The 17,616-nt window shown below is 38.2% G+C and overlaps 1 protein-coding gene across 5 annotated transcripts in view; it reads right to left on the bottom strand.

The window, feature by feature from the left end:
* LOC123394223 (ankyrin repeat domain-containing protein 26-like) overlaps nt 1-17,616 on the bottom strand; it is a 68,080-nt gene that overhangs the window by 12,515 nt on the left and 37,949 nt on the right. For 3 of the 5 annotated variants that reach the window (XR_006608958.1, XR_006608957.1, XR_006608959.1), the window contains 2 exons: nt 3,321-3,493; nt 2,165-2,379 (listed from right to left, as the gene is read on the bottom strand). Coding sequence is in view for 2 of the 5 variants with exons in the window: in XM_045087983.1 (XP_044943918.1) it covers nt 3,350-3,493 (144 nt within the window). In the remaining 3 variants the exon portion in view is untranslated. Of the gene's footprint in view, nt 1-2,164; nt 2,498-3,230; nt 3,494-17,616 lie in introns of those variants that run through there. The other 2 variants (XM_045087983.1, XM_045087982.1) reach the window with 2 other exon arrangements.

Genomic DNA, 17,616 nt, shown 5'->3' with positions numbered 1-17,616 from the left:
TTATTTAATTAATAAAAAGGACTTATCATGGATTCTTGAAATAATAAATATCCATATGTGAGTAAGTGTTTGGATTCTTATTGTTGACTTATACATAGGGGTGGGAAAAATGGGTAACAGCGAACTTTAAAATTGTTATGAACAACTGCCAAACAGGAAATTAGTCAAAGCATCTAAGTATAGATTTCATTGGTGAGCAATAATATTTACTTTCTAAAATCGAATTTAGATGTAGGTTTTCAAGAAATTTAAAATGTGTGTTCGTTTGGGGTGCCTGGGTAACTTAGTCAAGTGTCTGACTCTTGTTTTTGGCTCGGGTTATGATCTAAGGGTTGTGAGACTGGGCCCCATGTAGGGTTCCACACTCAGCAGGAAGTCTGCTTGAGAATCTCACACTCTCTCCCCCTCTTGTACACTCTCTCTCTAAAATAAATAAAATACTGAAAAATAATAAATGTCAGTTTAGTTATAATTATTGAATAAAGGTAATAATAGGTACCTCTTGAACATAAGAGCTCCAGGAACAAAGAAAAAAATCAAAATTTAGGTCTCATTTCTTATCAGCAAAAATAATTATGACTTTTACTTAGTGTGTATTAGTTAGCTAAGCAACTCAGAATCTTATCAAATTAAAAACAAAAATTATATCAGAAATCTGAAACCCAAGGAAAAAAAGGTAAGATAAAATAACCAACCTTGATCAAGAAAGTCTCGAGGTCATTATTTTTGAACGCCATGAGTTTGAGGTAGGAATCACCACGTTTTCTCTAGAGAGCAACGTTTCTATTGAATAGTGAACTATTATTAACATTTCTACCATAAGGCAGATCTAGGGATGGCCTCATATTAATAGTGTCAAGCAAAGTTTGCTTTTGCTGTTTCTCCACCAGAAGTTTAGCACTGGTCTCTGCCAGCCTCTCACTAGTCCTGTTAGGATTACAAAACACAATACTTAGTATTTCATTTCTCCCCAAATCAGTCCTAAATTACTTGCATTTTTTTAAATCTCCATAATAGTAAACAAAATGTGCCATAAAATAGTGTTTTAACATGGTAAATGTGACAGAGCAGACCTACTATGTATAATTATAGGTTTAAAACTGTTCTAAAGAAGTCCATGTATCTCTAGGGTTCCTAACTAACAAGTAATTCAAATTAGGGAGGGAGAGAAATGGCTATCAGTGATGTCCATGGCCTAACAGGTTATACCTGATGCCTTCTGGAATGGTTGTACTTAAGATTCTTGGGGACGCCATGATACATACTTATATTTAGTAAACCAGTTTAGAGCTGCAAAAATAAACCAGCCTGGGGTCTGGGTGGCTCAGTCGGTTAACCATCTGCCTTCAGCTCAGGTCAGGACCCCACAGTCCTGGAATTGAGACCAACACTGGGCTCCTTGCTAGAGGGAAGCCTGCTTCACCCTCACCCTCTGCCTGCTGCTCCCCTCTGCTTGTGCTCACTTGCTCGCTCTCTCTCTCTCTGTCAAATAAATATGTAAAATCTTTAAAGGAAAATAAAAATTTTAAAAATCCCTCAAAGACATTTTTCAAGCATTGGCTTTCACCACTCTTGTATATTTCACACATTACCTCAGAGAGATTGAGCATTTGGCACTGAGGAAAAATTTAGACGAACAATTGCTAGAGGACAAGTAGATGGCAGAGTCGTGATCAGATAGAACTGAAACAGCTCCAGAAGCAATTAGGATATAGCACAGATACCAGGGTACTGGAGGTGGAATCTACCATTTCCATCTTGACCTTTTGGGTTAAAGATGTACTCTTCCAAAAATAAACTAACATTAATAAATAAATATTAATAAACTCATTTCTATTTAGGGTAATTCTGAAAATTTTATAATAATATGCTGTCTAAATTATAAACCTTCAAACAATTAGTTTAAAGATTAGGAGATCAGATTAACTGAAAATATTCAAGGGAAAAAAATAAAATCATTTAAAACAACAAAAAAAAAAGAGAAATGCAAACTAACTTGGACTAGCATTTTGACAATAAGTTCATTTACAAACATCATTTTTCAAAATTATACTATCTAGTTGGCTTTCACTTACTACTGATCTCATGAACGTGGCTCCAAAAAATTATGGTTTAGAGGCAAATTAATAAGCTAACTCTACTTTCTATGATTGTATTAACTTACTTGTTCAGTTCATTTGTCAATGACATTCGATGTGTTAATTCTTCTAGGTAGAGGTGCTTGTATCTGTCCAATTCTGTTTTAGTAACGTCTTGAGAATTTTTCATTTTGGATAATTCAAATTCCAGATCTTTAATTCTGAGTTCCATTTGACTTCTTCCTGAAGCATTATTATTTTCTCTTAACTGTGCTATGCTTTCTTGAAATGCTACTTGCGTCTAAAGCAAATTAAAAGCATAGTTTTAAAATTGTTACAACCTGGGTAATTACAGTATATTTCTTTCTTTTAGTTTTGTGTCAATGATTCAGAGAGCAATTTTTAAAGTGGAAAAAAATCTGAAATGTAAAATATTTATCATTAATGTGAAACTGAATTAAATGTGAATAATTTGCATTCTTACATTACAACTCATGCAATCTGATAATTCAAAGAATAATAAAATCATTTAAATTTTTAAAAAGTGAACAATACAACTTCAGAATAATCGAGGTACCTGGGGTGCCTGGCTGACTCAGTCATCTGAGTGCTTGACTCTTGGTTTCTGCTCAGATAGTGATCTCAGGGTTCTGGGAGAAAGCCCTGTGTCCTACTCAGAATGAAATATGCCTGGAATTTTCTCTCTACCTGTCCATCCCCCACTTGGGCTTTCCAAATAAATAAATAAGATATTTAATATAAAAAAAGGAATAATCCAAGTACGGTACCATTTCTTTTATGTAGGAATTCCCAGAATGGAGCCCAAACAAGCAACTGACTGAGCCACCCATGGTCCCCATGGTCAAAATTTTTAAAGCACAGTTTTTTCTTTTCCTCTCAATAGCCTTGTTTTATACTAACTGGTCTTAAAAAATAAAATGACTTTCTACTGTGAATCATTCTGAAAGATCAATTTAGTGTGAATAATAATGAAAACTGAAATTTTTAAAGGGAAGGAACAAATGCTTTCAGAAATTTACCAAATTGTTATAAAGGAAGTAGAGGAAAACTCTACACTGCATATAACCAAAATGTAATTCGGAGTAAAATGAATTAAAGCATTTTATAGACAAATGAATTAACCTCTAAAAATAGATCGACTTCTTTTAATTTTTTTTCTACATTCAATCTTGTCCTTTCTTCAAAATCCCATTTATATTGTTCTATTTTACTATATCCTACCACGTTGACTTCTACACAACTTCTGAGGTTTACTTCCTGTTGTTCCCCAACTTCTTTTTATTCTTCTTTAGAATTTCACATTTCGTCGGTGTTTCTTTCATAGATGATAACTCCTGAATAAGAACCTGGTTTCTTGAAGACATAGTTTCCAGTTTTGCTGTTAGATCATCAACCTGCATGAATAAAATAATATAGTTGGAAGCAGAGTGAAAAGAGTCTACTGCAAAACTAAGACCCCAAATTTTTTTCAAAGATTTTAAATCTCTGCACCAAACATGGGGCTTGACTCACACCCCCAAGATCAAGAGGCACATACGTTACTGACTGCTCCGGGCAGGTGCTCAGATTTTAAAATAAGTTCATTTTCAACAAAATGTTATCTATATTGTAGTACAGTCTTGGAATGCAGAACCTCAAATAACTAAGAAATGAAGAACAAAATTCAAACCACTAGGAGTTGCTAAAATCGATCTCTGCTGTCATCCTCTTTGCAACACATTTGTATTTAATATTTATACTTTTACTTTTCTGATTGTTTCAGATTTTTCCTCCATAAAATAACTGTAAGTCACATCTTAGTAGAAAGTCTCTTAACCCTTCCCTCGTCTTAACACTCCATAATTTTTTAAAAGATTTTATTTATTTGAGAGGGAGAGAGAGCAAGACAGCAAGAGCACAAGAGCAGGGAGAGGGAGAAGCAGACTCCCCACTGATCAGGAAGCCCAGCATGGGGCTCAATCCCAGCATCCCAGGATTACGACCCAAGCAAAAGGCACTTAACTGAGCCACCCAGGTGCCCATGTACTCCATAATTTTTAAAGACGTTTTAGCAATCCCATATTGACTTACGTAGGTCTGAGCCAATAAATGCTTACCAAAATAAGACATTGAAAATAAGACTCTAATTAATGAATCTATAAATACTGATTCTATTGCCATCAGCCTTTTTCTGAATTACAACTGTTTTATGCTAATTTCAATTGCATTCTGAAGAGAAATGATTCACAAGGTTAAAAAATCACATCTCTCAGTAAAAAAAAATCGTGGGGAAAAATTTAGTGAGATTATCCATATATTTTTGGATAAAAAAAAATTCTTTAACTCGACAGTGTTACAATCCTTTGTTACTTCCCATAAAAAAGAGAATATACTAAGCAATGAAAACAACCAAAAAACTTGCTGGAGCTCAGTGATGCTGAGTTGGGAAGATCTCCTTTCCTTTAGATATGACTGGAAAGACAAGTGGATGTGGTGGTTTTATAAACTGACACTTCTCCCATGACAACCCCTCCACTTCATATGTGTTGGTCTTAGTAACTGGTTCCTAGTGAACAGAATATGGCAGAGCTGTGGTGTGATTTTTAAGGCAAGGTTAGAAAATGTGATATAGCTTCCATCTGACTTTCTTCTTCTAGAAAACCTCACCCTTAGAATCCAGCTGTTGTGGGAAAGCCCAGGGTACCTAGTGAGTCTTCATGCAAATATACTAGCTGAGACTGCCCTAGCTAACATCCTAGCCAAAAGCCAGCCTCAACAGCCAAACGTGCACGAACAAGGTTTTAGGTGATTCTAGTTCCCAGCGTCCAGTCATCCCAGGTGATGCCAAATGAAGAAGAAATGAGTTGGCCTGACTCAACCTTGTTCGAAGATTTGTGAACAAGATGAATGCTGTTTTGAGCCACTAGGTTTTGAGATTGTTTATTATACAGCAATAAATAACTGGCACAGATACTGATATTAAAATGGGGTGCTGCCATTAAAAAAGAAAACCAAAAAACTGAAACTAAACCTTCTTTGAACCAGGAGGTGGGTGGAGCCTGAAAGAAGAGTAAGAGTGAGAAGTAGAGAAGAGTAAGAATGAAAACCAAAAGGGCTTCCAAGAGACTGTGAGTGGAAACCTGATGGCCCTTGAGAGGCTTACAGCAAAGGTTTCTAGACAAGTGAAGAAAATGACACTAGAGGGAAAAGGAACTCGTACCAGTAAATCTGGTAGGAGAGATAAGCTAAAGAAAGACGATTCAATATGAAGGAACCAGGACTTACTGGGTTCACCTATCTGTTCCTCATTTACAGCCTCTCCACATGCTGTATTGTCAAATAATGCTAAAATAAAGAAATGGCTTCTGGGTTAAAAGCAAATCCAGGAAGACATGGCCTATGGATGAAGCCAAAACTATAAACCCTTTATAAGTCCTTGAGAAGGACTTAAGTGTGCCTCAAATTTCTTTAAGGATCTTAAGAGTGTGAGAATTTGAAAGGCATTATCAAATGAGAGCTGCACAGGAAACCTGAGGTGAAAGCTTATCTCAAAAGACCAGGGAGAATGGATTTTCTAATGGCATGAAATCCAGTCGTATTCACGGAAAATTCTGTTCTGTTTTTTCCCATTTAGGGTGTCATTACCTGTGCATTTTTTTTATATGACCTTTATTATGTTGAACTATATTCCTTCTAAACCTACTTTTTGAAGCTTTTTATCATGAATGGATTTTTTTACTCTTTTATCATGAATGGATGTTGCACTTTGTCAAATGCTTTTTTTAAAAGATTTTATTTATTTATTTGACAGACAGAGATCACAAGTCAGGCAGATAGGGGGGGGGAAGCTCCCCCACCTATCAGGGAGCTTGATGCGGGGCTAGATCCCAGGATGCCAGAATCATGACCTGCGCCAAAGGCAGAGGATTTAACCCACTGAGCCACCCAGGTACCCCTCAAATGCTTTAACTACATCTTTTGAAATTATCAGATGATTCTTCTCCTTTTATTAATTTGGTGTATCACAATGATTGATTTGCAGATATTAAAACACCCCCCCCATCCCTAGGAATAAATACCAGTTGATCATGGTGATGATTTTTTTAATGTATTGTTGGATTCAGTTTGGAGTATTTTGTTGAGGATTTTTGCAATCATGTTCACCAAAGATACTGGCTTAGAGTTCTTTTTGTGGTGTCTTTGTCTAGTTTTGGTATCAGGGTAATAATGGCCTCATAGAGTGAATTTAAAGTTTTTCTTTCCTTTTCTGTTTTTGGAATAGTTTGAGAATAGGACTAACTCTTCCTTTTTTTTTTTTAATTAATTTTTTATTTTTTATAAACATATATTTTTATCCCCAGGGGTATAGGCCTGTGAATCACCAGGTTTACACACTTCACAGCACTCACCAAAGCACATACCCTCCCCAATGTCCATAATCCCAACCCCTTCTCCGAAACCCCCTCCCCCCAGCAACCCTCAGTTTGTTTTGTGAGATTAAGAGTCACTTATGGTTTGTCTCCCTCCCAATCCCATCTTGTTTCATTTATTCTTCTCCTACCCACTTAAGCCCCCATGTTGCATCACCACTTCCTCGTATCAGGGAGATCATATGATAGTTGTCTTTCTCTGCTTGACTTATTTCGCTAAGCATGATATGCTCTAGTTCCATCCATGTTGTCGCAATGGCAAGATTTCATTTCTTTTGATGGCTGCATAGTATTCCATTGTGTATATATACCACATCTTCTTGATCCTTTCATCTGTTGATGGACATCTAGGTTCTTTCCATAGTTTGGCTATTGTGGACATTGCTGCTATAAACATTCGGGTGCACGTGCCCCTTTGGATCACTACGTTTGTATCTTTAGGGTAAATACCCAATAGTGCAATTGCTGGGTCATAGGGCAGTTCTATTTTCAACATTTTGAGGAACCTCCATGCTGTTTTCCAGAGTGGCTGCACCAGCTTGCATTCCCACCAACAGTGGAGGAGGGTTCCCCTTTCTCCGCATCCTCGCCAGCATCTGTCATTTCCTGACTTGTTGATTTTAGCCATTCTGACTGGTGTGAGGTGATATCTCATTGTGGTTTTCAGATTTGTATTTCCCTGATGCCGAGTGATATGGAGCACTTTTTCATGTGTCTGTTGGCCATCTGGATGTCTTCTTTGCAGAATTGTCTGTTCATGTCCTCTGCCCATTTCTTGATTGGATTATTTGTTCTTTGGGTGTTGAGTTTGCTAAGTTCTTTATCGATTCTGGACACTAGTCCTTTATCTGATATGTCGTTTGCAAATATCTTCTCCCATTCTGTCAGTTGTCTTTTGATTTTGTTAACTGTTTCCTTTGCTGTGCAAAAGCTTTTGATCTTGATGAAATCCCAATAGTTCATTTTTGCCCTTGCTTCCCTGGCCTTTTGCGTTGTTCCTAGGAAGATGTTGCTGCGGCAGAGGTCGAAGAGGTTGCTGCCCGTGTTCTCCTCAAGGATTTTGATGGATTCCTTTCGCACATTGAGGTCCTTCATCCATTTTGAGTCTATTTTTGTGTGTGGTGTAAGGAAATGGTCCAATTTCATTTTTCTGCATGTGGCTGTCCAATTTTCCCAGCACCATTTATTGAAGAGGCTGTCTTTTTTCCATTGGACATTCTTTCCTGCTTTGTCGAAGATTAGTTGGCCATAGAGTTGAGGGTCTATTTCTGGGCTCTCTATTCTGTTCCATTGATATATGTGTCTGTTTTTGTGCCAGTACCATGCTGTCTTGATGATGACAGCTTTGTAATAGAGCTTGAAGTCCGGAATTGTGATGCCACCAACGTTGGCTTTCTTTTTCAATACCCCTTTGGCTATTCGAGGTCTTTTCTGGTTCCATATAAATTTTAGCATTATTTGTTCCTTTTATTTGAAAAAGATGGATGGTACTTTGATAGGAATTGCATTAAATGTGTAGATTGCTTTAGGTAGCATAGACATTTTCAAATATTTATTCTTCCAATCCAGGAGCATGGAACATTTTTTCCATTTCTTTGTGTCTTCCTCAATTTCTTTCATGAGTACTTTATAGTTTTCTGAGTATAGTTTCTGTGTCTCTTTGGTTAGGTTTATTCCTAGGTATCTTATGGTTTTGGATGCAATTGTAAATGGGATTGACTCCTTAATTTCTCTTTCTTCTGTCTTGCTGTTGATGTAGAGAAATGCAACTGATTTCTGTGCATTGATATTATATCCTGACACTTTACTGAATTCCTGTATAAGTTCTAGCAGTTTTGGAGTGGAGTCTTTTGGGTTTTCCATATACAGTATCATATCATCTGTGAAGAGTGATAATTTTACTTCTTCTTTGCCGATTTGGATGCCTTTAATTTCCTTTTGTTGTCTGATTGCTGAGGCCAGGACCTCTAGTACTATGTCGAATAGCAGTGGTGATAATGGACATCCCTGCCGTGTTCCTGACCTTAGCCGAAAAGCTTTCAGTTTTTCTCCATTGAGAATGATATTTACAGTGGGTTTTTCATAGATGACTTTGATGATATTGAGGTATGTGCCCTCTATCCCTACACTTTGAAGAGTTTTGATCAGGAAGGGATGCTGTACTTTGTCAAATGCTTTTTCAGCATCTATTGAGAGTATCATATGGTTCTGGTTCTTTCTTTTATTGATGTGTTGTATCACATTGACTGATTTGCGGATGTTGAACCAACCTTGCAGCCCTGGAATAAATCCCACTTGGTCGTGGTGAATAATCTTTTTAATGTACTGTTGAATCCTACTGGCTAGTACTTTGTTGAGTATTTTCGCATCTGTGTTCATCAAGGATATTGGTCTATAGCTCTCTTTTTTGGTGGGATCCTTGTCTGGTTTTGGGATCAAGGTGATGATGGCCTCATAAAATGAGTTTGGAAGTTTTCCTTCCATTTCTATTTTTTGGAACAGTTTCAGGAGAATAGGAATTAGCTCTTCTTTAAATGTTTGGTAGAATTCCCCTGGGAAGCCTCTGGCCCTGGGCTTTTGTTTGTTTGGAGATTTTTAATGACTGTTTCAATCTCCTTACTGGTTATGGGTCTGTTCAGGCTTTCTATTTCTTCCTGGTTCAGTTGTGGTAGTTTATATGTTTCTAGGAATGCATCCATTTCTTCCAGATTGTCAAATTTGTTGGCGTAGAGTTGCTCATAGTATGTTCTTATAATAGTTTGTATTTCTTTGGTGTTAGTTGTGATCTCTCCTCTTTCATTCATGATTTTATTTATTTGGGTCCTTTCTCTTTTCTTTTTGATAAGTCTGGCCAGGGGTTTATCAATTTTATTAATTCTTTCAAAGAACCAGCTCCTAGTTTCGTTGATTTGTTCTATTGTTTTTTTTGTTTCTATTTCATTTCATTGATTTCTGCTCTGATCTTTATGATTTCTCTTCTCCTGCTGGGCTTAGGGTTTCTTTCTTGTTCTTTCTCCAGCTCCTGTAGGTGTAGGGTTAGGTTGTGTACCTGAGACCTTTCTTGTTTCTTGAGAAAGGCCTGTACCGCTATATATTTTCCTCTCAGGACTGCCTTTGTTGCGTCCCACAGATTTTGAACCGTTGTATTTTCATTATCATTTGTTTCCATGATTTTTTTCAATTCTTCTTTAATTTCCCGGTTGACCCATTCATTCTTTAGAAGGATGCTGTTTAGTCTCCATGCATTTGGGTTCTTTCCAAACTTCCTTTTGTGGTTGAGTTCTAGCTTTAGAGCATTGTGGTCTGAAAATATGCAGGGAATGATCCCAATCTTTTGATACCGGTTGAGTCCTGATTTAGGACCGAGGATATGATCTATTCTGGAGAATGTTCCATGTGCACTAGAGAAGAATGTGTATTCTGTTGCTTTGGGATGAAATGTTCTGAATATATCTGTGATGTCCATCTGGTCCAGTGTGTCGTTTAAGGCCTTTATTTGCTTGCTGATCTTTTGCTTGGATGATCTGTCCATTTCAGTGGGGGGAGTGTTAAAGTCCCCTACTATTATTGTATTATTGTTGATGTGTTTCTTTGATTTTGTTATTAATTGGTTTATATAGTTGGCTGGTCCCACGTTGGGGGCATAGATATTTAAAATTGTTAAATCTTCTTGTTGGACAGACCCTTTGAGTATGATATAGTGTCCTTCCTCATCTCTTATTATAGTCTTTGGCTTAAAATCTAATTGATCTGATATAAGGATTGCCACTCCTGCTTTCTTCTGATGTCCATTAGCATGGTAAATTCTTTTCCACCCCCTCACTTTAAATCTGGAGGTGTCTTCGGGCTTAAAAGGAGTTTCTTGGAGGCAACATTTAGATGGGTTTTGTTTTTTTATCCATTCCTATACCCTGTGTTTTTTGACAGGGGCATTTAGCCCATTAACATTCAGGGTAACTATTGAGAGATATGAATTTAGTGCCATTGTATTGCCTGTAAGTTGACTGTTACTGTATATGGTCTCTGTTCCTTTCTGATCTACCACTTGTAGGCTCTCTCTTTGCTTAGAGGACCCCTTTCAAGATTTCCTGTAGAGCTGGTTTGGTATTTGCAAATTCTTTCAGTTTTTGTTTGTCCTGGAAGCTTTTAATCTCTCCTTCTATTTTCAAGGATAGCCTAGCTGGATATAGTATTCTTGGCTGCATGTTTTTCTCGTTTAGTGCTCTGAAAATATCATGCCAGCTCTTTCTGGCCTGCCAGGTCTCTGTGGATAAGTCAGCTGCCAATCTAATATTTTTACCCTTGTATGTTACAGACTTCTTTTCCCGGGCTGCTTTCAGGATTTTCTCTTTGTCACTGAGACTTGTGAATTTTACTATTAGGTGACGGGGTGTGGGCCTATTCTTATTGATTTTGAGGGGCGTTCTCTGAACCTCCTAAATTTTGATGCTCGTTCCCTTTGCCATATTAGGGAAATTCTCCCCAATAATTCTCTCCAGTATACCTTCTGCTCCCCTCTCTCTTTCTTCTTCTTCTGGAATGCCAATTATTCTAATGTTGTTTCGTCTTATGGTGTCACTTATCTCTCGAATTCTCCCCTTGTGGTCCAGTAGCTGTTTGTCCCTCTTTTGCTCAGCTTCTTTATTCTCTGTCATTTGGTCTTCTATATCACTAATTCTTTCTTCTGCCTCATTTATCCTAGCAGTGAGAGCCTCCATTTTTGATTGCACCTCATTAATAGCTTTTTTGATTTCAACTTGGTTAGATTTTAGTTCTTTTATTTCTCCAGAAAGGGCTTTTATATCTCTCGAGAGGGTTTCTCTAATATCTTCCATGCCTTTTTCGAGCCCGGCTAGAACCTTGAGAATTGTCATTCTGAACTCTAGATCTGACATATTACCAATGTCTGTATTGATTAGGTCCCGAGCCTTCGGTACTGCCTCTTGTTCTTTTTTTTTGTGTTGAATTTTTCCGTCTTGTCATTTTGTCCAGATAAGAGTATATGAAGGGGCAAGTAAAATACTAAAAGGGTGGCAACAACCCCAGGAAAATGTGCTTTAACCAAATTAGAAGAGATCCAAAATCGTGAGGGGGGAGTAAGGGGATAAAAAGAGGTTCAAAAAGGAAGAAAGAAAAAAAAAAAAAAAAAAACACCTAAGAAAAATGTAAAAAAGAAAATATATATATATATTAGATAAACTAGTAAAAAATCATTAAAAAAGAAAAAGATTATAGTTAAAAAAAATTTTACCCGAAGGCGAGAAAAAAAAAATGAAAAAGAAAAAAATTAAATTAACTGCAAGACTAAAAAAAATCACAGGGAAAAAGCCATGAGTTCCGTGCTTTGCTTTCTCCTCCTCTGGAATTCTGCTGCTCTCCTTGGTATTGAAACCGCACTCCTTGGTAGGTGAACTTGGTCTCGGCTGGATTTCTTGTTGATCTTCTGGGGGAGGGGCCTGTTGTAGTGATTCTCAAGTGTCTTTGCCCCAGGCGGAATTACACCGCCCTTACCCGGGGCCCGGGTGAGTAATCCGCTCGGGTTTGCTTTCAGGAGCTTTTGTTTCCTGAGCGCTTTCCGTAGAGTTCCGGAGGACGGGAATACAAATGGCGGCCTCCTGGTCTCCGGCCCGGAGGAGCCGAGAGCCCAGGGCCCCACTCCTCAGTGCGCCCTCAGAGAACAACGCCCAGTTACTCCCGTCTGCCTGACCTCCGGCCGCGCTCCGAGCTCACCGAGCCTGCGACCGGTTCAAGGTAAACCCGAGCTGCGAGCTTACTGTCGGCTCTGTCTCTGTAGCCGGCTTTCCCATTCCAATACCCGCAAGCTCTGCGACACTCAGACACCCCCGATCCTTCTGTGACCCTGCGGGACCTGAGGCCACGCTGACCCCGCGTGGGCTTCGCCCCGGTTTAACCTCTGGAGCGATGTCCCTTAGCGGAACAGACTTTTAAAAGTCCTGATTTTGTGCGCCGTTGCTCCGCCGCTTGCCGGGAGCCGGCCCCTCCCCCCGGGGTCTATCTTCCCGTCGCTTTGGATTCACTCCTCCGCCGGTCCTACCTTTCAGAAAGTGGTTGTTTTTTGTTTCCAGAATTGCTGTTCTTCTTCTCTTCGATCTGCCGATGGATTTTCAGGTGTTTGCAATCTTTAGAAAAGCTATCTAGCTGATCTCCGGCTAGCTGAAGTAGTCTCAGCCTGCTACTTCTCCGCCATCTTGACCTAATCCAGGACTAACTCTTCCTTTAAAATGCTCTGTAGAATTTGCCTCTGGTCCTGGACTTGTGTTTGTTCATAGTTTTTGGATTAATGATTCCATTTCTTTGCTGGTTTTCAGTCTCTTCAAATTTTCTATTCTTGTTTCAGTTCTGGTAATTTATATGTTTCTAGGAATTTATCCATTCTTCTACATCGTCCAAATTGTTGGCATACATTCATTCATAATATTCTTTTATCATTGTCTGCATTTCTGTGGTGTTGATTGTTATTTCTACTCTCTCTTCTGTGATTTTATTGGGGTCCTTTTTCTCTTCTTTCTGATAACTCTGGCTAAACCCTTATTGGTTTTATTAATTTTTTCAAAGAACCAGCTCCTGGTTTCATTGGTCTCTCCTATTTTTGTCTTTTAAAATTTTCTATAGTGTTTACTTCTGCTCTAATTTTTTAAAAAATTTATTTGAGAGAGAGAGAAGGTGGGGAGAGGGTCAAATGGAGAGGGAGTAGAGAATCCTCCAGCTGACTCCCCGCTGAGCACAGAGACAGAAGCAGGGCTCAATCCCAGGACTCTGAGATCATGACCTGAGCTGAAATCAAGAGTCTGCTGCTTAACCAACTGAGCTACCTACTACTACTACTCCTGCTCTAATTTTTATTATCTCCTTCCTTCTGCTGCCTTAGGCTTCATTTGTTGTTCTTTTTCTATATTCTTTAGGTGATGGTTAGGTTGTTGTAGATTTTTCTTATTTCTTGAGGTAGGCCTGCATTGCTATATACTTCCCTCTTAGAACCATATTTACTGTATCTCAAAAGTTTGGGCAATTGTGTTTTCATTTTCAGTTGCTTCCATGTATTTTAAAAAATTTATTCTCTTATTTCCTCATTGGTCCATTCATTGTTTAGTAGAATGTTACTTAACCAACATGTATTTGTGGTCTTTCAGACTGTTTCCTGTGGCTGACTTCTAATTTAATAGTATTGTGATCAGAAAAGGTGCATGGTATGACTTCAATATTCCTGTATTTATTAAGACCGGTTTTGTGGGTATTATGGAGGGCACATATTGCATGGAGCACTGGGTGTGGTGCATAAACATTGAATTTGGGAACACTGAAAAAAAATTAAATTTAAAAAAAAAGACTTGCTTTGTTGCCTAATATGTGATCTATTCTACAGAATGTTCCAGAATGTGTATTCTGTTGTTTAAGAATGGAATATTTTGAATATATCTCCTTAGTCCATCTAGTCCAGTGCATCATATAAAGCCACTGTCTCTTTGTTGACTTTCTGACCTGTCTTTTGATGTAAGTGGTGAGTTAAAGTACCCAACTATTGATTATTTCTATTCCTTCCTAAAATATCTAAATTGTACATTGTCTTCATGGATACTTTTGCAATTGGGAATAAAAGAAATGAATTTCATTTAAAACATATATAATAAAATTAAAGGACCCTAGTATTACTGTATTATTATCAATTAGTTCTTTTATGTTAGTCATTAATTGTTTTATATACTTGGGTGATCCCATGTTGGGTGCATAAATATTTACAATAGATAGTTCTTCTTCCTGTCAGATTGTCCTCTTCATTATGATATAGTGCTCTTGTCTCTTACTGCAGTCTTTCTTTTAGACTCTGTTTTGTCCAATGTAAGTATTACTATGCAGGCTTTCTTTTTATATCCATTTGCAGGATACATGTTTTTTTTTCCCCCCTGACTTCCAATCTGCAGGTGTCCCTATGACAAAAATAAAACTCTTGCAAGTGGCTTATACATGGGTCTTCTTCTTCTTCTTCTTCTTCTTCTTCTTCTTCTTCTTCTTTTTAATCCACTCTGACATCCTATGTATTTTGATTGGAGCACTTACCACATTTATATCCAAAGTAATTATTGATAGACATGTATTTGTCCTTTTACTACTTGCTTTGTGGTTGTTTCTAGAGATTTTCTCTGATCATTTTTTGTGTCTTTGATATTTTACTGGTTTTCTTTAGTGATATATTTGATTTCTTTCTCCTCTTTGAGTGTTTATCAGTGGTTTTGTTTTCTTTTTAGAGAGGGCATGAGTGGAGTGGGGAGAGGGAAAGAGAAGCTTAAGCAGACTCCATGGCCGGAATAGAGTACAGTGCAGGGCTCAATCTCACAACCCTGAGATTATGACCTGAGCTGAAATCAAGTCAGATGTTTAACCAACTAAGCCACACAGGCACCACTATTAGTGGGTTTTGATATATAATTTGTGTATAACCTCTTCTGCATATAGAAGTCTATATTAAGCTGCTGGTCTTTAAGTTTGAGCCCATTCTTTTCTCTTCTCCCCATGCTTTAGGTAAAGTATTATATTTTATATCCTTTTTTCCTGAGTTCCTTACCTTATTTTTTATATAAATTGTTCATTTTGGCTACTTTTGTGTTTCCTGCCTTTATACTGTCACATTTGGTCTCTTCTTTCCACTCAAAGAGTCCCCTTTAATATTTCTTGTGGGGCTAGTTTAGTAGTCCGAACTCCTTTAGTTTTTATCTGGGAAACTCTCTCTCTCCTATTCTAAGTAATAGGCTTGCTGGATAGAGTATTCGTGGCTACAGATTTTTCTCATTCACCACGTTGAATAGATAATACCACTCCCTTCTGGCTTGCCAAGTTTCTGCTGAAAAAGTTCCTGCTAGCCTTAAGGGGTTTCCCCTGAAAGTTACTGACTTGCTCTCCTGCTTTTAAGATGTTTCCTTTATCAGTATATTTTGCAAATTGAATTACAATAGGTCTTGGTGTTAGCCTACTATTGTTGATTTGGATAGTTTTCTGTGTCTCCTGGATCTTGATGTCTGTTGCCTTCCCTAGATTAGGGACATTTTCAGCTATATTTCTAGAAACAAGTTTTCTTACACATTTTTTCTGTCTTCTTCTACTGGGACTCCTATAACATGAATGTTATTACATTCGATGGAGTCACTGAGTTCCCTAGGTCTGGTCTCATTTTGCATAATTCTTTCTCTCCCTTCTTGGGCTTCATTGTTTTCCATTACTTTGACTTCTTAGTTGTTAATTTGTTCCTCTGTTTTTTCCAGCCTACTGTTCATTGCATTAGGTGTGTTTCTTAACTCATTTATTCCACTCTTCAACTATGATTCTTTTTTAACTCTTTTATCTGTTGTAAGGGTCTCACTGATGTTGTAGTTCTTTTCTCAAGTCCAGTGAGTGTCCCTATGGTCACTGCTTTAAATCCTCCATCAGCCATGATGTTTACATCTGTCTCACTTCAATCTCTGGACCCGTGGCTTTATCCTGTTCTCTCATTTGAGATAAAATCCTCTGTTTTCTTATTTTATCTAAGTCTCTGCTAGCTTCTCTGTGTTAGAAAAGCCATTTATGTCGTCTTCTCCCAAAAGTAATGGACTTATGAGAAAAGACGTGATGTAGCACCCAGGGTCTCATGCGTAGGGGGGGTATGTAGAGTGTGTGCAGCATGCACTCTGCTGTTGAGTTCTGGCTGCTCTATCCTTCAGGCCAGACATCTGCAGAAGCACTCCCTCACTGCTGTGGACAGTGTTTGGTACCTGGCCTGAATGTAGCAACCTTTAACTAGGTGTGCCCTTGTGTGCTTGTGAAATGAGACCTGTCACAACCTCCACTGGAACTCAGGCCTTCCTGAATCTGGTCAGATGAGGTGTGGGCAGGGGCTTGTGCTGATTTTCTGGGGGAAAGGCCTGCTGTGGTGGAACTGAGGCATGAATGATTGAGCAGGGCAGTTCCACTGGAGTGCGAGGGGATGGTGCTTGGTGTAAGCAGATTAGGCGGCCAGTGTCAGAGCTGTACTGCATCCCGCAGATGGCTCTGTGCTTGTGCTGAGGGGCACTGGAGGGAAATGGTACCAGCTGGTTCCTTTGTTCCTAGAGAGTGGTTTCTGTGAATGTCAATTAAAAAAAAAAAAAAACTGAGAGATGGTGAAATCAACACAATTAACTGAGAGGATAAAATGTGATGCCAGGGAAATAAAAAGATATGTCCAGACAATAACTAAATGAACGTTCACAGCAGCATTATTAATGGCTAAAAAGTGGAAACAACCCAAAGGTGCATCAAATGATAAATGAACAATGGTTTTAGCCCACAATGGAGTATTGTTTGATAATAAGGAATGAAGCACTGATATATGCTATGACACAGATGAACCCCAAAATCATTAAGCGAGGGAAGCTAGTCACAAAGGACCACGCATTGTGTGATTCCCCATATATGAAATATTCAGAATGGGCAACTCTATAGAGGCAGAAAGTAGACTTGTGGTTGCTTGAGCCTGGGGGCAAGGATTAAGAGTTTCTTTTCAGGGTAATTAAAATGTTCTACTTGATGGCAGTAATGGTTGCACAACTCTATCAATATGCCCAAACAGTGAACTACAAATATTAAATGGGTGAATTGTATGGAATGTGCATTCCATCTCAATACAGCTTTAAAAAAAATCCAATGGGAAGGCCTAGATAATTTTCTTAATTCTCTCTTTTGGGTGTATATAGTATACATGAACTAAATATTTCTGTGCATTTATTAATTGAAAAGGAAAAGAAAATGAAGAAAATGCCGAAGTTCAACTGGTTTGTGAAATCACTTTTCTGTACAAGTTATCCTGAAATCAGTACAGATTCTGTATCCATTCAAAAAAGTGAAGATGAGAAATAAGACAATTTTCTTAAACATTCTATTCAACATTATCTTCTGCTTTTACATGGCTTAGCTCATGATGGTAACAGAGAGATCATTAAAAAACATTATTTAGCACACCTGGGTGGCTCAGCTGGTTAAGCATCCAACTCAGGATTTTAGCTCAGGTCATGGTCTTATGGGTCATGGAATCAAGCCAGCATGGGGCTCTCTGCTGGGCAGGGGTCTGCTTGAAATTC

This window comes from Mustela putorius, unplaced genomic scaffold, assembly GCF_011764305.1.
Source record: "Mustela putorius furo isolate JIRA1106 unplaced genomic scaffold, ASM1176430v1.1 tig00002044_pilon_pilon_pilon, whole genome shotgun sequence".
NCBI lineage: Eukaryota > Metazoa > Chordata > Mammalia > Carnivora > Mustelidae > Mustela > Mustela putorius.
This window is presented reverse-complemented; position numbering and strand designations above follow the sequence as displayed.